The 23,720-nt window shown below is 34.7% G+C and overlaps 1 protein-coding gene across 2 annotated transcripts in view; it reads right to left on the minus strand.

The window, feature by feature from the left end:
• Positions 1-1,058: 1,058 nt before the first annotated feature.
• Positions 1,059-23,720, minus strand: part of LOC145255781 (kelch domain-containing protein 3-like) — a 72,604-nt gene continuing 49,942 nt past the window's right edge. The window contains exons 9-11 of one of the 2 annotated variants that reach the window (XM_080114450.1): positions 9,337-9,443; positions 2,122-2,200; positions 1,059-1,260 (exon numbers count right to left, since the gene is read on the minus strand). In XM_080114450.1, the coding sequence (XP_079970576.1) occupies positions 1,197-1,260; positions 2,122-2,200; positions 9,337-9,443 (250 nt within the window). In that variant the 3' untranslated portion in view covers positions 1,059-1,196. The remainder of the gene's footprint in view (positions 1,261-2,121; positions 2,201-9,336; positions 9,444-23,720) is intronic. The other variant, XM_080114449.1, reaches the window with a different exon arrangement.

The following is a 23,720-nucleotide window of genomic DNA, read 5'->3' on the forward strand; positions in this document are numbered from 1 at the left end:
ATTTCATATCCTGAAGAAGGATGCTGTTGGGATTCACTTGACAAGTAAAAAAAATAAAGAAAACTAAAAGACCGAGTTCACAGCCGTAAGGTTATTCAGTCAGTAAATTATTCAGCAAATTTAGTGAGTACTCATAGAAGATGGGGTTTTTAAAGATCACACACATTTGGAATGGCCACTGTGCAGCTTTTGGTGATAATTGAAAGGAAAAGAAAGACAATAGACTCCATAGTTTCCATTTTCTTCAATTATTATAATTTGTCTATTAGTTTTTGATCTCTATAAGGGAGGATGTTAGAAAACCAGCAAGTTCACCGTGTGTCTCTCCCACCCCACACTTTTAAAGATAACCAAAAACCAAAAGAAAGTTTTGATAGTTTTTGGATTCTGAAAGAGGGAAGGGAAAATAATGAAAAAAGAGGGAGGGAGATAGAAAAGAGAGGAAAAGGGGGAGGGGACAAAAAGAAAAGGAGGGGAAGGGGACAGAGAGAAAGGAGGAGGACACAAAGAGAGACGAGGAGGGGGAGACAGAGAAGGGGGAAAGGAGAGCAAGAAAGAGAGGGAATTAACACAATTTATACATCTGGGAATTATTCCATCAATGGCCACCAGTTGTCCAATACAATTTTTAAAACAAAAAATTATTTTTCATTACATTTTAAAATCATAATCAGTTTATTTTCAAGATAATTATGCTCACATTGTGTATGTGTGTCTATATATATATATATATATATATATATATATATATATATATATATATATATATGTGTGTGTGTATGTATATATATATATATATATATATATATATATATATATATATATATTAAATTTACAAGATCTTTATGTCCCATTATGTCAAACAGCAGAATCCCACAGCATTGTTAAAAAAAAAACCAAAAAAAAAAAACCGCCATTATTTTATAAAATACAGTTACATTCACACTTATCACATGTGTACCTACCTCAGACATTAGAAAGGGAAAAGGAGAGAGAAAAGAAAAGATGGGAAACACAGAATTTAAAAACGAAGCACCAATTTCACATTCATTCACAAATCAATTGAGATTTCATTAAAAAGTGGGGCTGCCAAACATGATCATACTGGCATTTTAAAAACGGATATATATATATATATATATATATATATATATATAAAATTTCCTTTTTTTTTAAATTTATTTCCACATTGTTTCTTATCCTGTTGAATTACTTGGTTTTGTTATTGAATTATTTGTCGTCATTACATTCAGTTCCCACCTGTAAAAAATAAAGAAAAAACATGAAAAGATTTATTAATAAATATATATTTTAAATTGAAATACGTATGAAATACGTTTGAAATCTGAATTTCAATGCAATAAAAAATAAACAAGTACTTGTTTAAAATTAATATATTTCAGAGTTACACTCCTTTGTCAGAATTTTATCACTCCATTTCATCTCTAGACTCTTTCTAAGGCATTTGGAATCAAACATCTAATTTCTTGTCTGATTTTGAGATGCCAAGCTTCTGTGTGGGCAGACAAGACATTGCTGTTATAAAATCTTGATTTACATCTGAAGGTGAATTTTTTGTAAACTTAATGTAATAAAACATTGCCTTTAATTTTGGCATATTCACTTCTTTTATTTGTTGAGTCAAGTGTATTGGACCTGGAGACTTTTTGTTGAGTCCACTTTCTCCTTTAGCCTAGCCCAGAAAAAGAGATCAAGAAAACTAAGGTCTGGTTAAAGAGGAGATTACCTTATATGTCTTCAAGTATAATTAGGGAAACTGCAATTCAACCAATATTGTACTTTCGTAATCAGTTCAAAATCAATTCGTTTGATTAAATGAGAAATATCCAATCATCCTGTGTATCCAGACTTTATGAACATCCATTATAGCGAAAAAAACCCATTTGATCCCTTTTTAAGGCATTTGGAATCAAACGCGTTCAATTTCCACTTCCATATAGCAGTGTGGACAAGACGTTACTGTTATAAAATTTTGATTTTGATCAGAGAAAAAACAAAAAAAACATGCTAATCGATATAAAAGAAACATGTTAATCAATAAAAAAAAAAAAAAAGAAAAAAAAAAGAAATTTCAAAGAGAAAGCATTTTGGTGAACTTACCTAATATCTAAGGGCAAAAGACTTGTATCCAATTTATGTTCTAAAACAGCTAATTCACAAAGCATTTTTAATGTGGGAGCTGAAAGGAAATGACATTAGAATCAAACAAAAACAAAAAAATCATTGATATGTGAATTTTTATAACTTTGTGGAGCAACATTTTTTTTTTTTTAGAACACATAGTAATTGTAGCACTAAAAGTTTACCCTTCAGTGTCCCAAATCAAAGTGCTTGAACTCATTTCTGTGCACCAAATTCACGCAGTCCTGAATTAATGAAAACAATTTTATTTCGGATCAACCAGAGAACTTTCCGAATTTATTTGAAATGGTCTTTCTGGAAACTACCTAAATCCTTTAAGAAGCCAGATTTTCTTTTAAACAGTAGAGACTAAAAAATTCAGATAATGCTAATATACGTTTCGATTTAATCACCACAATCCTCAACTCACGCAATTATACATCGTTACTCGTATACTCACACTTATAAAGTGTGACAGACAGACACTGCCTGTTTGAATCCCTCCATTCTTGTCTGCTCAATCAAAACCAAACCTATTGAATGCATTGAAAAAGATATTTGGTTTAAATAGTTTATATAGTCGTTCAATTATAAGCTAAAAATGTACACCTTTCCCTTAGTCCAACAAACAAAACAAAAAAGATGTTTCAAAGATGAACATTGGTTTTGAAATAGCGAGAAAATTCCTTACATTTAAATGGTTAGCTTGAAATTTGCTGTCAGTACATTTTGGTGATCATCCCATCAGCAAGATTTTTGATTTTAGATAAGATTTTCACTTAGTGGAATTGTAATCAAACCAAAATTATAATAATAAAACTAAGAATGGTGATAATTTTGATGAAAATAAATAAAATAACTGTTTTTTTTAAAAAGCGACAACACTTAATTTCTTTCTTTCTCCTTCTGTTCCTTTCTTTATGAAAAGTTGAAAATGATGTTTTAAATCGGTGAATACCGTTTTATACGAAAAAAAAAAAAAAAAAAAAAATCAGTCATTCTTTTTTTCTTCCCACTGACGCGTACAAAAAATAACTCAGAGTGAGCAAAACAAGCTTCTCTTCCTTTCTCCTCTCTTCTTCACAATATCATGATTATGTTCTGTCGCTTTCGCAAAATAAAAGAAAAAAAAAAGGAAAAAGAAAAAGGAAAAAAGAAAAAAAAGAAAAAACAAAGAGAAAAAGAGAAAAGAGAAAAAAAGAAAAGAGAAAAAAAGAGAAAAAAAGAAAAGAGAAAAAAGAGAAAAAAAGATTAAAAAAGAAAAAGAGAAAAAAAGATTAAAAAAGAAAAAAAGAGAAAGAAAAAAAGAAAGAAAAAAAAGTCCTTTTATGCAGACTTAATTGTGACAGTACCATAATTTGCATATCTCTCTTTTCTTTGTACTGGACGGACTCCAGGTTCGAATGACGATGGTTCTTGTGCACATTCTATTTCGTAACCTCAGTAAAACTAATGGAGTCCTGTTCAGTTCCATTACACTTTACTTTTTCAATGACTAATCAACAGAGAGACCAATCAGAGATACCTAACCCCTAAGAAACAGGATCTCAGGGACATACCCGAAAAAAGGAGATAATGACAACTGCCACGTCTTCCAATCAAATTATCAAAACCTAAAGAAATAAACAAATAAAAGATGGCAAAAAATGAAACACAGCAATTAGCAAGGATGATAAGGAACAAACCATAGTTGAACGCATTTGACGATATTTCATTCTTATTCTTACTGCTCGCCATTACAAAACAATCATGGAATTTTAAAAGAAAGGAATTCAAGAAAATCAAATACCAAAGAAGAAAAGTTCTTTCAACAACATCAACGTTTCAAAGCGCATGAACAATATGAAATTGACACACTTGTCATTTTTATACACATACAGAAACACTGAAAAGCAATAACAAGTACTACTAATCATAAAACATTATATTATTTATTTTGTATAAAACCCCAATATTTTGGAGTCAGAAATAAAATATATTTTAATTATAAAAAGGGTAAATCTCCGATTACTAAAAAGAACGAATACCACAGAAGTAATCTTACCAGAGATTTGGAACTGTACGGTTATCTCACAGATAATGTCTATCAAAACAACCACCACTACCAGTCTATTTATGAACTCTAGTGTCCCCTCAAGCTTCATACCCAACTTATAAGCAGCAAAATCCCACCCTTTACTCTTAAGGTCCCTAGATACCGGAAAGCCTTCTACTCCAATAGTTTCTTCCCTTGAACTGCTAGACTTTGGAATACCCTCCGTTTCCTGCTTCCTTGACTGTACTAACTGCAAAAGTTTAAATGTAATGTGAACAGACATCACACTGTTCAACTACCCGCAGTCACCTTTTAGATATGATCCCAAATAGTAGAAGTGTGGACAATGTGCCTTGTTTGAAGTTAAAAAATTCATCACAGTAAAAATCATAGGAAATCAGAAATTTTTCCCAATCAGCCTTCTGTAAGTTCCATTGGGGTATTTGTTTTCTAGCATTGAATTATTATTCTCAAGTGTAATGGGAAAGTGGTCACTTTCATATGAATCTTCTAGTACATTCCATTTGTAATCCAAGGCAAGTGTTGGATCACATAATGTTAAATCAATTGATGTGAATGTACCAGTTCCTGGGTGTAAATAGGTGTGTTTTATCATTAAACAGATATAGGTTTACGTTATTTATTATATTTTCTTTAATTTTTCCCCTTTTGCTTGTTTTTTCATTTCCCCATATCTCATTATGGCTGTTTAAATCTCTCATAAGGGTGCATTGCTTTGGAAGTTGCTGTATTAGTTTGCTCAAATCTGTTTCTGTAATGCTTTCATTGCGGGGGTATGTATAGTGAACCAATGTTTGATAGTTTTGTGAAGTGTTGCTTTTATTGCAGTAACCTGCAGTTTAGTATTAAGTTGTATTTGACTTTGGGGTATGTCATTTCTAATAAGAATTGATGTACCTCCAGAGGCTCTGAGTTCAGTATCGTATATATGGTTATATTGATTGTAGTTTTTAATTTTTATATTGTCATCTGATTTCATAAAGGTTTCTTGGAGACAGACTACTACTGGGAGTAATTTATCGAGTAGAATAGTGAGCTCATTTATGTTTTCCTTTAAACCATGACAATTCCACTGTCATTTGTCATATTTCTATTCGGTATGATTCTGTGCGTCATGCTTTGTATTTTAGTTTGTTATTTGGATGTTTTGGGTTTAGTTATCTTTTTTTAGTTCTCATCTATCTCCATCTCTTTGGATGTAGAAGGTGTGTCTCTTGTTAGTGTGTGTCTCAGCTGAGAAATCTTGCAGAGGTTTTTTTTTATGTTTTGATTTGCTTTGTCTTACATGTCCTTCTCGGCTCTTGGCCTCAATTCAATATAAAAGCAAGGTACGGCCAATGATGGAGTAGGTGTGTCAGAAATTTCGTGAAAAATAGTGAATAATTCCACCCCGTCTTTCCAAACTTATAACTCTTCGAAAAATGTAATTCAAGCCCTAATTTTTTTTTCAATTAAAGAAGCAAGGACCAAGGTTTCATTAAAAAACAAAAACAAAAAAAACAAACATGTTTTTTTTTTTTTTAAAAAGGTTTTAAACTTCGGATTTACAGGTAAATTTCTAAAAAACACTACTTTTTTTGTTTTAAATTTGAATATATTATTTATTGACCTTTTCTCTTCAATTTGTGATATATAAAACTTTGGTGAGTAAATTAATTATTTACTTTTTAATAGACACTTGAAAATGGGGGGGGCGTGAATTAAAAAAAAAAAAATGTTTGTCTAAAATATTATATTCGGTTTATTGGAAAGAGCATAAAATTTCACATTGACCCTGAAAATATCGTAAAAATAGAATCAATAGAAAAACTTTGATAGATTTTTAAAGTTTAAAAATTGAAAAATATTGAGTTCGTAAAATTCATTATTGTTTTTTTTTAAATTAAAAAAATATTTTTATTACTTTTAAAACAACTTTAATAGTTTATTTTGGAAGTATAATCCATAAAGAAAATAAACAACCCACTTTTAAAAGAGAAAGTACAAGTTTTTTTATATTTTATTCGCAGTTTCGTGTTAGAGGTGTCAAAAATTCCTACAAAAATTCTGATACACCTAATGATGGAGTACTGTTGCAACATCTGGGCAGGAGCTACTAGAAGCAACTTATCTTGCCTTGGCAGAGTTCAAAATAGACTTCGTAGCTTAGTGGGGGATGCCCTTTTCTCTTCCCTGCCACTTCTTTCCCACAGAAGAGATGTTGCGAGCCTGTCTCTGCTTTATCGCTATTTTCATGACAAGTGCTCGTCCGAGCTTCAATCTATGGTCCCCCCTTGTCAAACTTTCATAAAAAACACTCGTTTAGCCAAAACCACTATCAATAATTTCCCACACTCTTTACTTGTGCCTAAACCCAAATGTAGATTCCATGAACAAAGCTTCTTTCTTAGAACTGCACACCTGTGGAACTCTCTTCCGTTTGCTTGCTTTCCAGCTTACTACAATTTGATTGTCTTCAAGTCCAACGTAAACAAGTTCTTGAACTATCCACCTAAGTAATCCAATTTACAAAATTTCCACTACTTATGCATACCCATTAACCCTTATCCTCGAATGGCCTCCGGGTCTTGATAAGTAGTGACTCCTTTGTTAAAAAAAAAAAAAAAAGAAAAAAAAAAAAATTATTTTCGTTTTCAATTAATAGTTTCTGTTTATCTTGGTTTTTGGAAGGAGGTTTTGTGTTTCCCTGTTCTGCTTCCATCTTTCCTGATATTGTGTGTTTAATGTCCGCTTTTGTCCTTGTTTGTGACTTCAATCTTTCACGTTGGTTTATTTGTAGTTTTTATTGATCAGATTCTATTTTGCTCTTTGGAACTTGTTTTAGGATTTGGTCACTTGAGTTTTCAAGGATACTAGTATTTGTTTCTTGTTAGTTTCATTTTGGTTTGTTTTTAAAGTTTCAATTAAATTTTCGAGTTCAGAAATTAGTTTATTGAGTAACTCTTGGTAGTTGGTTAAGTTAATTTGACTTGAATCTTTTGTGATGTTGGCATAGGTGTTTATTTTTTGGTAGGAGTCTACTATTTTCCTTGCTTCAGGGAAGGATATATTTTTATATTTTACTTCCACGATTTCTTTTTCCTTTTTGAAGGTTTTGCATATTTTGGAGCATGTTGGATGGTTTTCCAGACAATTTGGGCATTTAGTTTTATTCAGGCATTTGTTTTCCGTGTGGTTGGGTTCTTTTAGACCACATTTTCCACATGTTTTGTGCCCTCTGCAAATTTCTTTATGGTGCCTATATTTTTGACACTTAAAAAACATCCCAGAGGGGCTGGTATATATAGTTCCACTTTTTTGATTGTGTATCCAATTTTGACTTCTTTTGGAATTTTAGGAGTATTAAATGTTAGTATATAAGTTGTTGTAGGTATGGATTGACCATTCCTTTTTATGTTGATTCGGACATGATCAATTACTCCCTGTTTTCTTAGAGCATTTTTGATTTTTTTTGTCGTAGCTAGGGTTAGTTCATGACTTCTTATGTCGCCTTTTGAAGTGTTTAACCTTTTGTGGGCAAAAGTCTTGCAATTATAAATATGGAATTTTCCATTCCTAGGAGGTTTTTTTTTTTTTTTGCATCTTTGTAATTGTCTACTGTAACAAGTAGGTTGCAGTTTTTCATTTTTTTTTTTTTTTTTTTTTTAAACTGTTTTAGAATTGCTTTTTTGGGTCAATACCTTTTCAATTAGAAATGGAGACAGATCGCTGGTCATTTTTCCTTCCAAGGTTTCAATAACTATGGGAAGTTTTCTTTATCAATATGTTCAAGGTTGAATTCTTGCTCACTGTCTGAGCTGATGACATCTGAAACGTCAGAGTGAGTTCTTTTGTTTTTTTCTGGGTTTTTTAATTAGATCCATGTATAGTTGATTATTTTTTCATCTTTCTTGCTCCCACCCTCCTTGGAGCCCAAATGTGCGAGATGTTAAGGGAGAAACCCATTCACCCTTTCATCCCAAGGATACAAAAAAGATATACTCAATCAGTTGAGTTTGTGCCATCACTTCCTGATTCCTTCTTTAGTTTCGTTTTCCCAGTTTAATAGAAACATCAGGTAGGGAACAGTTGTGTGGTTTTATCTCAGCAATTGATTGACCCTTGCCACCACCTTCTAACACTTACTTGGTTTGCCTGTGTTTGTAGTAAGAGTAAGAAGATGTTGTATTATCTTTAGACTTCATTTTTTTTTTGATGTTGTAATTAACATTTGCCACTGTAAGTGTTAGGGCTTGGCATGACTAGTTGATTGATTGGATCGGCCTCCCTTCTAGTTGCGATAAAGGCGGAAGTGGTGTGTTGCAGGGCCACAACTTTTTTTTTTTTTTTTTTTCCTAGTCATGGACTGCTCAACCACCAGGATCGTGTTCCAAGACATTACGGGTGCTACCTACGGTCAACAGGTAGCCCCATTGAGGGACTTTTACTCTCTACAAGGGGGAATCGGCATATTCTGATGCCCCACCGACGGTGACTAATGGAATCTGGTTAATTGGAAAACCTTTTTATGCTTCAAGTTATTTATTTCTTCAAATGCCATTCTTGGATTTTAGTTTGGTTGTTTTTATTACTTCCTTTCCTAATCATAATGCTTGGTTTGGTGTTCTTGTGGTATATTGTTGTTTTCATTCTCGGCGCTGCAGAACATGATTGAGTTTTGCAAAGGAAAAAGGTTGTATTATTGGTTGGAATGTTTTGACTCAAGAAGCCAGTAAGGAAGTGGGAGGGGGGCGAAAAAATTGGGGAGAGGAGGGGAAGGGGGTTTTGGGTTTTGAAGAACATGCCTTAGTAGTGCAAATAATTAAAAGGAAAAACAAAAAAAACAAAGGTGTTAATGTAGATGTATTTTTGTCAGGGAGTCATCTTCCAACAGCCTGATCTGGTTGCACCAGAAAGTGTTTTATAAAGATAAAAGGAAGGTGACAGTTGTCAAGTGGTTAATGACACAAACTGACGACCTGGGTGTTCCAAGTTCGAATCTAGTTCGTTCTACAAAATCACTTTCACTTAGGATGTTAGAAACCTTCATGTGGTCCCTCCCATGATTACTTGTTGCCTTTTTAGAAAGAATTTCAATAAGAAAAATATCCAACAATAAAATGATTCATAAAATGATCATTAAGATGAAATATATTTACCAAAGTCCAACACGTGAAGATCTGAATGGTCATAAAGATCTGTTTCTTCAAATTCACTCTGGTTTTCTTCCATCACAAGCAAAGGGGAAAAAGCGTGGTTGATTGGACTGGGAAAGAAAAAAAAGGAGAGTAAGATGGCAAATATCAGACAAGTACATTTCAAAACCATAACCTAAGAAATTTGAAAACATGAGCAGAAAATGAGAATTTGAAAGAATTTGAAAACATGAATATTATCAAATAAATCCTATCTTACTCGAGAAAGCAATTAAGAATGGCAAACCCAATTTGGCATTTTTTTTTCTTTAACTAGTGGGAGTGCCCGGCATTGCCCATGTGTTTGTAGGTACAAAAGAAAAAAAAAAAAGTTTTTGGTAGGGAGGTAGGCTCGAACCCGAAGCCTTGAGGCTAAGGTGGAAAAAAAAAGTGTGACACCTTTCCGTGACGCTAAGCGGGCAGAGAAGTGAGAATGGTTGAAATTAAACGTTTAAAAAAGCAGGTGGTTAAACGAACGTCAACGTGTGGTTTTCTAGGTCAAACATCACGCCATAGAGAAAATAAAATCACAGTGTGAATTTTGTAGCATAAAAGTTGCTCAAATAAAAGATAGAAATGGCCTTGTTTGGTAAATATTATAATCTAGCGAGTATATAAAAAGTTGTAAGAATGAGTGACCCCCCCCCCCATCCCCCCTAAAAGCCGTTGGCAAACATACAAAAAAAATGTACACACACACACATATTTTCGCTTTTATATTATAGATGGCAACTCAGCATTCACTGTTAAATTGATGACTTTTTGGGTATGCTGAAAACGAATATCACATTTAAATTTAAGGCAGACAAGTAGTTTTCTGGATATTAAGACCTTTAATTCTCTAATGTAATCCATTATGTTTTCACTGGTGGCTATGTTTTTTCGAACTAAACAAGTAATAATGTGTGTGTGTGTTACAAAACAAAACCCCCTCTCCTCCCAATGTTAATGGCAATGACCACGAACATTCATTAAGTAATACATTAAAAAAAAATTGAGAAAACTACGTGTCGGCTCCAAATTTGAATATATTTGCTTTAAGCAAACCTGAAAACCCATAAAAAACGTCATTTTAAAGGCAAGTGTTGAGTTGCACTTAAGGTAAATATCTTATCCCCAATTTCTTTGTTGCGTGGCCTTTTGGTCACTGATCGTTTACTTTAAACATTTGCTTAAAGTAAAGATCAGATGCGATTGGAAGAGGTTGCCTAGAGTGGAATTTGACAAGAGGTGGGTGCACAGCACTAGTTTGTGCATCCGTCGAGGAGCCAAGTTTCAATACGTGTTCCCTCCTTAGGCATGGCATGGGCGGTGCTGGGTCCTACGGAACCCATCCCGCCTAGGTTAGCATTATAAGTTCAGTAAAGTAACTCTTGACTGGTGGTACAAATGAGATCCTGTTCCTGATTTTATTTTTTGGTATTAGAGAACCTCTGAGTCTGCCCAACCCCCCTGCTCCTCATCTTTATTTTCTGATGCCCCCGGTCATCCCCCTACTCAGAGGTCACCTTCCTACCCCCTCCATCCGTTGCTTTATTTTCTCCCACCTCCATTAAGGCGACTTCCCCAAACCCCATTAGGGATGCTCTGCTTGTTTTCGGTTCCCCGGAAAACAGTGGGGGATCTAGCCACATAGAATAGTACAGGGGTGTCTTACTAACAACACATTAGTAGTTTTTTCCTTATTTTTGAAATGAACATTTTCATTAGTTTTTTCCCACTCCACGAACATTTTATGCCAATTAATTCAAGAACTCTTTCTAATGAAATCGAACTTTATTTTCTCACACATACACACACACACACACACAAAAAAAAAAAAAAAAAAAAAAAAAAATGCACACACAACATACAGAAATGAATATACAAATTGTACATAGTTAAATTTTACATTGAACGCTGGGGGTATTAGTTAGATTAGGATCCACAGAGTGATTGAGGTATTTTGGTAAATGTTGCCAGTCAAGAGTAAGACTTCAAAGTCTCATCTGTTACATAGTCAAAAAGACCCTGTACCCTCCCCCTCCCAATTTCTTGTAGGGCCTTGTGCCTAATTTTGTTGAATTGAATTTTTTGTACGTTTTTTATGTTCAATTTTTTCTTTCTCAATAAAATATATAAACAAGATCAAAGTGTAGTATCTGTTCTTCAGATGCTGCACTTCTATTTCTTGTTCTCTTTCAGTGGAGAAGAAATCCTTCACGACTGAGACAATTTTTATTTTTGTACCTTTTCTCCACGTTAAAAAACGACCCTGGTGTATAAACTCTGTCCCGTGGGGAGGCATAGTAAATAGGTACATTAATACTTTCTAAGATTTTCTAAACCACATTTGTAAATAATTTGAAATTATTCAAGTTTAACTATATACATTAATTCATTTCAGCAAAATGTGCTGGCCAGATTTTCCTTTGGATTATGTGTGTTCATTACGGATTATATATGCATATTTTTTTCCCCTACTCCTGAAATCAGGTTCAACGATTACAGCTTTTAAGTTTTCAATGCTTATAGTGTCTACAAAAGCTGCAGATCATTGGATTTTATTTATTCATTATGAATTTGAACTTCTTTTCACCTCCGCAATCAGATTCCACAACTACGAATTCTAATATTTATTTATCTGAAGACTGTTTTCCTTGTCTTCATAGTTGTTATTGTTGTTTCACGTTTCAGCCAACTAATCCTCTGGCCTTCTTCAGGTGGTTGTTAACCACGATGGGATAGGAATGCTGAGTCTTAACTGTATCTTCACTAATTACTGCCTTCCATAGTTGTTGTTGACTCACCATGTTTTAGCCAACTAATCCTCTGGTCTGCTTTGAGTAGGATTGAAATTGCTATCTTTAGACAATGCTTACCTAAAGAAAGACAGAGGAATGGTTGGCCGAAACATGGTGAAACAACAACTATAAAGATGAGGACAAACAGTCCGCAAATAAATATACAAATTACTCATATCAAAGGATGCCAATAAAAAATAATATACAATACAAATTCTAAGTTTTTAATTTTCAAACTGTTCCAGAATTTTGTTACACTATTGAGCTATTTTATTTCTGCTAATGAAAAACGCATAAATTTTTGAAACTCCATGGATTAAGGAATAATTTCTATTGTGTAAACTCTCTTGGAACATTTGATGATTTGATAAATAATATAAATTTATTTTTCTCATCAGTTAATTCCCTCTCTCACCTTTTTCTTTTCTCTTTCCCTCCTCTCTCCTTTTTCTTCACCTTACCTCCATATAACTGCCAGACACTAGGTTTGTTTTTGTATCCTATATTTTTCTTTTTCACTCATTAAGTGTCGCTAGTTTTATTTTTTTTATTTTTAATATCACATGACTGCTCTCCTGATCAGAACTTTTGCAAACTTTCTTGAAAATTCATTAAGGAATTAACTTTTGGAAAAGTAACATCACTTGATGAAATCTCTAATTATCTATCCTCAGTTAGCTGAAACATACACACGATTGTGTAGCGATAACTAAATGTTTATATAAAAATAAGTATTATCTGACTTGAAGTAGTTGCTGGTCTAGCTGCACTGATGAGCTGTGATACAGTGAAGCAGTACTGTGTGTAGATGACATATGTATGGAAAATAGACGTTAAGTATTTTAAAATTCATCCTAACAAATGTTTTTCATGTTACCTTGTTTAAACTTGTTTTTCTTATGTATATGTATTTATTTGTCTGTACTTTTCCTGTCTTATTCGCCCCCCCCCCCTTCACGACTACTATTGAAACGGGCAAAATACTGCTCACCCATGCTACAAAGTAAACTAGCAATAAAAAAAAAAAAAAATGCCGGGAATTATTTTCTTTATTACAGTAGATAAAGTTAAGACTTTATTTAAGCAATATACTTAATATATAATATTACTGCAAGCTTGCTTATATTGAAAATGCTTGCTTCCTGGCTAGCCAATCAAACCATATAGTCAGTCTTATTTTCAATTATATTCGAAATATAATACAGTGACATTAGCAAACAAAGTCACCCATGAAAACGAACCTCCTAAATTAAAACCTTGAATAATTATCTAAACTCAAATGTAAATTAATATTAAGCAGACTTCATAAATTGATAAAAGTTAATTATTGGATTTTAATTATAAGGTGAAGCTCCAATGATTCAAACTCGAGATAGATAATGCCAAAAGCTTCCACCCATTAATATAGGAGGGGAGATTATCATCAAAACTGTCCTGAATTGATAATTTAGCACCGGACTTTACTACTTAGATATCAAGTCACTTGTACCCATTCCCCTCCTCCCCGTTTTTTTTTTTTTTTTTTTTTTTTTTTTTTTTTTTTAAAATGGAGAGTAGATAATACAGTGGATGTATCATCGGCAGCTCCAGTAACTCTCGCTTCTCCTTTTTGGTTCCTAAGTCCTCATTCAAATGAGTGATTTTTCTGACAAAGGGTGAAGAAAAAGCTGCTTTAAAGGTCGGTAATACTTGGTGAACAGTAGTCTGAGATGTCGGAAATTTTCTATCTCTGTGTCTATCCTTGTGGCCATGTCACTAGTAAGGGTGCTGGAGGTAAACGTTTTGTCTGGGCTGACGTTATCTGCCTGATAGTCAGGGACCCGAACCTTGGATTAACCACTAAGGAGGCTGTCCTATCAGCAGCCGCAAAGTACTGGGACTGCTGTATTGCCATTTGGTGAATGGATTCTGGACCATGCAGTAGTCTCTGGTGGGGCCTCTCGGTGCCATACTAGTGGGTAATTGTTACGGCTTTACCTTTTCATGTGCTACAAAAAAAAAAAATTTCCTGTCTTTCTCTCTCTTACTTTCCCTCTCTGTACTGCTCTAACCAAGTAAGCCGACCTGTTCCACAAATCCCAAAACCTCAACATGAAATATCTCCAGAAAAAAAACTCGAATAAACCTAGAACCCCATCTTCCAACATAGACTCCTACTACCTGGTCTCCTTCTCCAACATCAGGGGTCTGCGTTCCAACCTTCCAGAGGTTGAAACACAATTACAGGAGACGAAACCGGACATATTCTTTCTAAGCGAAACTGGAATAGTCCCGACCACTTCCCTAGATGAGTTCATAATTAACAGATACTCTAACTTAACAGCTAAATCTGACCCCCAAGATCGCCATGGGCATGGAATATGTGCCTACATTAAGGATGGCTTCCCATGTGGCAGGGATATCTCTAGAGAAGATCCTAATTTACCCTATATGTGCTTCCGGGTTGCACTTGCTTACACCACTGCATTTATATTTGCCCTCTATCGGCCCCATAACAGCGGAGTTACTATCTTTAAGAGTATATCTGAGAACATAGACCACATCCTGTCTGCACATCTCTCGGCTAACATCCACGTCCATAACATGGAATGGCTGACCCATTCAAATAAGACAGACGATGAGGGGAGGTTTTGTCATGATTTTTCCATTGCTTATGACCTCACTCAGATTGTTCACGAACCCACCCATGTGCCCGATACTACTGGTCAATATGCAAGCCTCCTAGATTTTTTTTTCTCAACTTCCCCTGAGCTATGTTCATGTTCTGTTCATTCTCCTCTAGGATCCTCCGACCACTCCGTCGTATCAGTTAAGATAAAAATGAAATATAATAAGTCCCCAGACGTACCCCTCCACCGTACTGTATACCGATACTCTATGGCTGACTGGGATAGCTTCCGTACATTCATATCTGATTTACCTCTGCATTCCATGTTTAAAAAAGATGCATCCTCTATAGTATCATATCTGACCGAATGGTTAATTGTAGGCATAGACCAATTCATACCATCTAAAAAATTCCAACAAAAACCCAACAGCCAGCCATGGTTCTCCCCAGAATGTGCTGCTGCTATCGCGCACAGAAATCACTTTTTCCATAACTACCAACGTAATAGATGCACTGAGACTAAAGCTGCTTTCAGGAACGCCAGCAACTACTGTAAAAGAGTAATAAAAAATGCAAGAGAGCTATATGCCCAGTCTGTTAAATCCAAAGTAGCTGATCAGCGGCTTCGTTCCCACCAGTTCTGGCAAATAAATAGGATCCTGAACAGAAGTGTGCGTTCTATCCCAACCATTATCAATGGACCAAAGGTCATCTCGTCAGCATCAGACAAGGCCAAACCATTTGCAAAGAACTTTGTAGCTAATTCTACCCTATGCGACGAAGGTAATCAACTCCCCATATTTCCTCCTATAACACAGCACACTCTAGGTAACATACAAATATCTGTGCATGAGGTCGCCAAGCTAATCAAGAACCTTGATTCCAGTAAAGCAACTGGCCCTGACGGCATCCCAATTATAGTGTTAAAAAAGCTTCAACCAGAACTTGCTCCCATACTTACGAAACTGTTTAAGCGTTGCCTTAAGGAGAAGTGCTTTCCAACACCCTGGAAAACCTCATCAGTATGCCCTGTATTTAAGAATTCAGGTGATAAGTCCTCTCCCTCTCAGTACAGACCAATAAGTCTTCTGTGTGTCATGAGTAAGTTGCTGGAATCAATATTAAATAGAGAAATAGTAAACCACCTAAGCAGAAACAATCTTCTTAGTGACACACAATATGGTTTCCGTTCTGTAAGATCTACCGCAGATGTGCTAACGGTTATATCTCACAGGATTAGTGAATCTCTTGACAAAGGCTTCCTTTCCAGGGCAATTGCTCGACATATCAAAGGCCTTCGACGAGGTATGGCATAAGGGCCTACTTCACAAGATTTCCAGCTACGGTATAACTGGAAATGTTTTCTCAATCATTAAATCATTTCTCTCCAATAGGCTCATAAGAGTAGTGGTCGATGGACAAAAATTAGAGGCCTGCAGTATTAATGCTGGAGTCCCTCAAGGGTCAATCCTGGGCCCAACTCTCTTCCTGATCTACATCAATGACCTCCCTAAACACATACTTAAATCATTTGTTGACATCTATGCTGATGACACGATCATCTACGGCAACACATCAAAGGCTGCAAATGACAAAGTTCTCTCTGATTCTCTCTCCTCTGATCTCGAGCGCGTGGTTCAGTGGGGGAAGACGTGGCTGGTTACCTTTAATGCATCTAAAACCAAACTCCTATCTTTACATCATCAACACTCTGATCCCCATCTGGCATCAATTGAAATGGATGGCTCTCATCTAGGAGAAGCCCCATGTTTTGAAAAACTTCTGGGTTTGTCCTTTACTCCTGATCTGAAATGGAACACGTACATCGTCTGTTGCCAAGGTCACTGGAAAATGGTGGGATCCTTCTACCGCTCCAGAAGATATCTCACTACTGATGCAATTCTCTATCTATATAAAAGCCAAGTACGTCCAAGGACGGAATACTGCTGCCATATCTGGCAGGAGCTGCTAAAAATAGCCTATCCTGCCTTGACAGAGTACAAAATAGACTCCGTGGCTTAGTGGGGGATGCCCTTTTCTCTACCCTGCAACCTCTCTCCCACAGAAGGGACGTTGCGAGCCTATCTTTGTTTTATCGTTATTTCCATGGCAGGTGCTCGTCTGAACTCCAATCTCTGGTCCCCCCTCGCCAATCTTTCACGAAAAACACCCGTCTAGCTGAATCCACTGTGAAAAATTTCCCCCACTCTTTATCTGTGCCTAAATCAAAACGTGGATTCCATGAACAAAGCTTCTTTCTTAGAACTGCATGCCTGTGGAACTCTGTTCCGTCTGCCTGCTTCCCACCTGACTACAACTTGGATGTCTTTAAGTCCAACGTTAACAAATTCCTAATGAACTGCCCTCTTAAGTAAACACTTCATTAAATCTCCACACTAACGTACTGTACTTGCAATAACCCTTATCCCTGAGTGGCTTCCGAGCCTTGATAAGTGATGACCACCGTGTAAAAAAATAAAATATATATATATATATATATATATATATACTAGCATTTCAACCCGGCGTTGCCCGGGGTGCTTGGAGAAAAAAAAAAAAAAAAAAGTTGTAGTAGGAAGACAGGCTTGAACTTGTACCGCAAAGGAGGAAAAGAACGGGGTAAAACCTAACGTTTATGCTGTTACGACCCCCGCCAAACCGGAAGCAGCATTTTTTAAAATTAAGGCTAGACAATTAAGGTTAGGAGAGGATAACTTTAAAAAATATCGGCGAAAAAAGTGCCCCCCCCCGTAGAAAAGTGCCTAGTTGAAGGGGAAGATATTAATGTTTTTAGCCAATTTTTCAGTATTTGTCGTATGAAAGGTCGAACTTTAAAACGATACTGATCATGGTAAAATCAGTCACCTCTATTGAAAGTTTAAGGCAGACATGCAAACAGACATACATACATTTATATATTGGTAACTAAAAACTTTCGACCCAAACTGATGAAAAAGCTTGCCCTATCTCTGAATACCCTTTATGTAAAATTTCAAATGTTTAAACCAGAAATTGTCTGAGTAATTTGGAAGAGACCGCAGAGGTCAATTTTTTTTTAACTTTGGGCGTTATTATGACCCCTTAAAATTTATTGTTTTGGGCTCAAATCAAGTGATTATGTTAGATCCATGTCCAAGGAACCTATATCTAAAATATCAAGTGTGTAGACCCAAAATTGTCAGAGGAGTTTGGTAGAGTTCTCAAAGGTCAAATTGTTGAACTTTGACCCCTTAATCGCCAAATTTCTGGCCAAAAACCGATCACATCGATTTTCCCAAATCTCAGTACCCTGAAAAATTGACAGAGTTATTGCATAGGGAAATGTATACAGACACACACACAGACACGTTCACTTTTATAGATAGATAGAAAAAAAAAATATATACGTATAGATAAATATATATGGAAGCAATTTTGTGTTTACTGCACACTTTTTACGCAAATATTATGCAAGTATAAATCATGTAGAATATCTGCATGAATATAATTACACGTAATAGTTGACTAAAGATGATCATTCCATAAGCAAACAGAAAGAACTGATAGGGAATTAATTAAAATGAATGTTTAAAAGAATATGCAAATCAGCTAGATCTTTTGCTAGTGAATGCAATTCTACGACCCATATATAAGAACATTGTATTTTCTTTTTAAATAAATAGAAAAGAGGGTTTTTAATATGAATATCAATACACACACAAGAGAAACAGATTTATAGGAGTATATATATATATATATATATATATATATATATATATATATATATTACCCAAGGCAAGTTAAATCACTTCTACCTACCTGGATAAGTTTTTTGTGTTTTAACTTATTTGAAAGTGTTTTTTTTTTTTTTTTTTTTTTTTACTTTAAAATAAAGGTTGTGTAAAACGTGTCTACTTAAAATAAAAACTAAAATGGTTTTATTCAAGCCATAATTGAACCTCAATAATTACTCAAAAATTAAAAACTAAACAAAATAATGATAGAAACACATCCAATAATTACACTAATTCTGCGAAAATCTAATTTTCTACCAGGAAAGGGGGAAGAGAAGTAGTGGGAGAGAAAAAGGGAGGGGGAAGTAAAAAAAGAGAGGGAAGAAGCACATAAAAACCGTGAATTGTATCAAGAAAGAATTATATAATTATTTTTAAATTGATGACATCATAAAAGATGAATGATAGTTTTTAGCAATTTTATAGACAAACCAGATAACCAGCGATCTGTAAAGATTAATACAGTGTTTAACGGGTTGTCTCAAGAGACTAAACAACAAATTGTCAGCATTCTCCTCCTGAATTAATATCTATTTATATATAAAAGTGTGTGTGTGTTTGCGTGCGAGTTTATTCCTATAGACTCTGAAATGGATAAGCTGATTTTTTTTTTTTTTTATTATTTACAAAAATATATTTTATGTGTATGGAAGTGTTCTTACAAAGGTTTTTTTTTTTTAAATGCTTCCGATAAGCATTTAAAAAAAAATAAAAAAATCGATAATTGAAAAATCTGATTAAAAAAGAAACTGTCAGATTTCAACCAAAGTTGAAATAGTTTAAAATCACAAGTGTATTTGACAAATGTTATCACTGCACAAGCAGAAAGGCCAGGCATATAAAATCAATAGTAGATCCTTTGATAAGATAGGAGCATGTTCAAAATGAATGTTTCTGTTTGAGCACAATTCAATTATGATACTTGACTTCTTGCATTTTAAACAAATTCAAGCAAAATAATTTATAAAATCAACAGTAGGTTCTCTACAGTGCAATGTAGACTACACTGTATTGTGGACTAAATCACTGTGGGGAAGCATATGAAACTTTCTCTCGGTGTAACACAGTGGATTCCTGACTAGAGCAGGCAATCAATTTAATTGGAAAATGGGTGATTTCAGATTTCAACAACAATAAAACTATTGAATGTGTGGAACCTTACTTGATCCTTGTTCAATACCAGGCAACATTGGGTCTCCCTGCTAGTAATTATTATAGTCAAACTCGTTAATAACAGGAATACAATCCCACTTAAGATCTAACTCACTTACCAAATAATAAACTGCATCACACACCATTACCTTTAAATTTTAATACATCCTTGAAACATGGAATCATACAACATCTGTTAACAATTAAATCATTCTAAGCAATACTTAGTTACGATTAAAGTCCATATTAAGATACAGTCATGGCATACTTTCTTCAAAAGGAACACTTCAGCATAATTACTAGTAGGATTTATCAGTGCATTCGTTTTTAACCTGTTTTCATTCTGCAAGTCGTTGATGATTTGAATGTATTTTTAACAGACTCAATGGCAAAAGGTCAATCTATATGAATGAAATCAATAGTACATCTAGAATATGTAACAGTCTTTAAATAAACGATCACATTTTGACTTTTCAACATCCTGATGCTCTCTCTCATATATATATATATAGAGAGAGAGGTAGGTAGGTACACACACAACACATTAAAGTGTATTCTATTCTGAACCGACTGATAATATTTGATTCTAGTTCACTTTTTCTTGTGGATCATTGCAACATGTTAAGAATAAAATTTAATTCAATTCCTTTCAAAAATATTTTGTCAGAGTCTGAATTATTTTCAAATAGCCACCATCTATAAATATAAAAGCGAAAATGTATGTATGCATGTGTGTTCGCTTTTTCTGTGTGTCTACAAAAGGCTTCTTTCAGAGAAGCGGTCAGTCGCCTAACAACTTTTTAAAACTTTTTATATCACATACAAATTGTAATATCTCACACTTAACAACGAAGCTCGCCTGTCTATTTAATTTGCTCGATTTCGGGAAGATAAATATTCAATATTTGTCGCTCGCCGCATGTGGGTTAGTCTTTTTCCTGTATAACATCTTCGAGGAGGGGGGGGAGCGTTCAGCAGTAAATGAATACTATCCCGTAGTCAAAACTTGACTTCATTTAAAACGGGCACCTGCTAAATCCAACTAATTAAATAAATTCAAACGTGTTTCCGTTAGCATCTCGCGGTGGGGCAATCGTTAACATCACACTTTTTTTTTTCACACTTTAATTTACAACTTTGCCTCAACGGTTCGGGGTTGATCCTCATACTTACGTTTTTTTTTTTTAACCCCCCCTCCCCCCCCCCAAAAAAAAAACACCCGGGCAACGCCAGGTACCTCTCACTAGTCCTGAAAGAAAGGAATGTAACTTTGTATAGATCCATACAGAGTTACTTTTCTTTGATAAGACACAAAAAAAAAAAAAATTACAAATACACCTATTTTTTAAATAATTCCATCCAAAATAAAGTTTAGTTTGGTTGTTATATGACATATCAACACTTAGGATTATTTAATGCCAAATCTAGTAATTTTTAAAGAAAAATGTTTATACTTTCAGCTTTTTTTATATACATATTCAAATAATCATTCAGGGCTTGATTTGGTTGTTTTTTGAGGAAATTTTTTTTTATTTTGACTTTGCAGAACATAATTGAGTTTTCATGAAAAGTAAGAAAAAAAAAACAATTACACTAATGTTTGCTACATTTTAAGTCATATCTTCAGACAGCCTTATCTGATAATACCAGGACTTGATTGGAAAAAACAACTAAATATACTACCAGGCAACGCCGGGTAGGTACACTTAGTTTTAAAATAATAATTCCATTCAAAATAATGAAGCTATCATCAAGATAAAACTACATGTATACAAAGCTGTTGTCATTTGTGTGAAAGAAAGTTTCAACAATGAATCATAATTTTAGCCTAAAACAGATGTTACAAGATGTGTGGGTTTGTGATTGGTGGTTGTTACATTTTTTAATTTGAATTTTCTGTTTGTGTTCTACTACTTTGCAAGAGAAACTTGTAATTGAGAATTATTATATGCATATATTTACTAGCAAGGCTACCTGGCGTTGCCCGGAGCAAGAACAACATATTTTTATTAAAATTTCTTTTTACCTCTATTCATCCGTTTTTCTCCTCCTCCCCTTCCTCTCTCTACCCAGCCTATTCCTCTCTCTGTGAACACACACAAATTTCCCTTTATATACATTCCTTGAATTAGATGGCATAAGGGAAGTAACCTCTTCATCAAAATCAGAGTTACTTGCCTTTAATGAAAGGTCTACAACGGATTAACGAAAGGTCTACAAAAACCAACCCTTCTTGACGTCTTGTTAAACTTCCAAAGTTTAAGCTCAGTCGATGTTAGCTTAGAAAAAAACAAAAAAAAAAATCAATTTTACATCTCAACATTTCTATGGTTCCTTTTTTTTTTTCAAAAGCAAATTCTGTATTTACTACTAAACTAACATCATTATATACAAGACGACATTAGTTTCGTAGGTGCTCCGATGAACTACAAGCCATTGTACCCCCTTAATGTAAATATCCCAACAAATAGCAAAATCTCACCCCAACACAGAAATCCCCAGATGTAAGAAAGCCTTCTGATCTAATAGTTTCTTTCCTAGAACTGCTAGACTTTGGAATTCCATTCCAGGTTCCTGCTTTCCTGACTGTACTAACATGCAGAAGTTTGAGTGCAATGTAAACACACATCTTGCTGCTCAACTCCCTACATAGTACCCCCTGTAAATTATTTCCCAGATAGTAGTCCTCTACATCAAAGTGGCACTGTGCCTTATTTGGGATGAAAATGTAAAAAAAAAAAAAAAAAAAAAAAAAAAAATTTTAATACCATTAGTCATTTCAAATGCCATAAGATGGAATCAATTCACATTCAAGAATTTTAATTTTTTATGCAGAAGCCTAAATTTTCACTGTCTTACACATGTTTCGTTGGATAGCGAAAGCTCGCTAAACAACTCTTCAGTGACAAATGGAGGCAGACATACACGAGTCCTACCCCTCTATGTGACCCGATGGGGTACGGAGCAATGATGGAGAACCTTGCTGGTGGGTCGAGAGGCAGCCAATCTCTTGGATGGTCCTTTTGGCACGAATTCAGGAGATTTTGCATTGTTGAATCTAACATGATGGCGATGGTGATGGAAGAAAAGGGTAGATGTGTTCTTAACAGGTGGTCAAATGATTCCCCCACAAGATAGATAGTTGAAAGGTTCAAGTAGAGACCATAAATATATATTTCCCAAAGAGTGAAAATTTGGCACTTATGTTTTGAGGGACCTCTAGAGAACTGAGGCAAGTGATAGCCATCAGATGGTCAGTTAAGTTGTAATTGACCGTGAAGGCCCTTGGGAAAAGCATTCCACACCGGTGATAAATGAAAGACTAAAGAAAAAAAATGTTTATTTCAAGATAGACTAGTTCTCATAAATTGGACTTTAAGGAATATGACATCTGATAGTGAAGCCATCTTTTACCAAAATTCAGTTTTGTTGTGGCTGCTGACGAATTCAAATAAGGAGAGGAAGAAAGGGCTCATAAAAACCAAAATCCTTTTTTTCTCTTTTCTTCAATTTTAAAGGTTGTTTTTTTTATTGCTTTCTTTTTTTTTTATTCTGTGTCAGGGCATTCAGAGGTTGGTGGGAAATACTTAATAACGCCTTGTGTACATACTATCTTTAACATTTAATGCAATAATTATTTTATGCTATGAAAAAAGTTAATCCTTGACTGATTTTTGCTGTTGTTTGGAAAACGCAGTTGTTTGGAAGTGTAGTCTATTTTCAGAGCAGTCCTGTTGACAATTTGGAAACCGGACCCAGATTGGAGACAAGTAAGCGAACCATAGCTACGGGGACCCATCCTACCACTGGACGGAGACAAAGTGATGCCACAGAGATTGGAGTCAGTTGCACCTTTCTTGTAAGCCTGTGCATGTGTTCTAGCCCTGTAGGTGTCACATCTAGCGGAATACTAATCGGCTTCGATGTTGTACGCAGTTCGACTTAGGGAGCGCCTAGTTTTTCTTATTTATTATGGCTGTTTTGTTTTGTTTTTTTATGGATATCTTTTATTTTGGCTTGAACTTTTTTTGT

The sequence above is a fragment of the Euprymna scolopes genome, chromosome 31, assembly GCF_053919585.1.
Source record: "Euprymna scolopes isolate OS-2025 chromosome 31, ASM5391958v1, whole genome shotgun sequence".
Taxonomy (NCBI): domain Eukaryota; kingdom Metazoa; phylum Mollusca; class Cephalopoda; order Sepiida; family Sepiolidae; genus Euprymna; species Euprymna scolopes.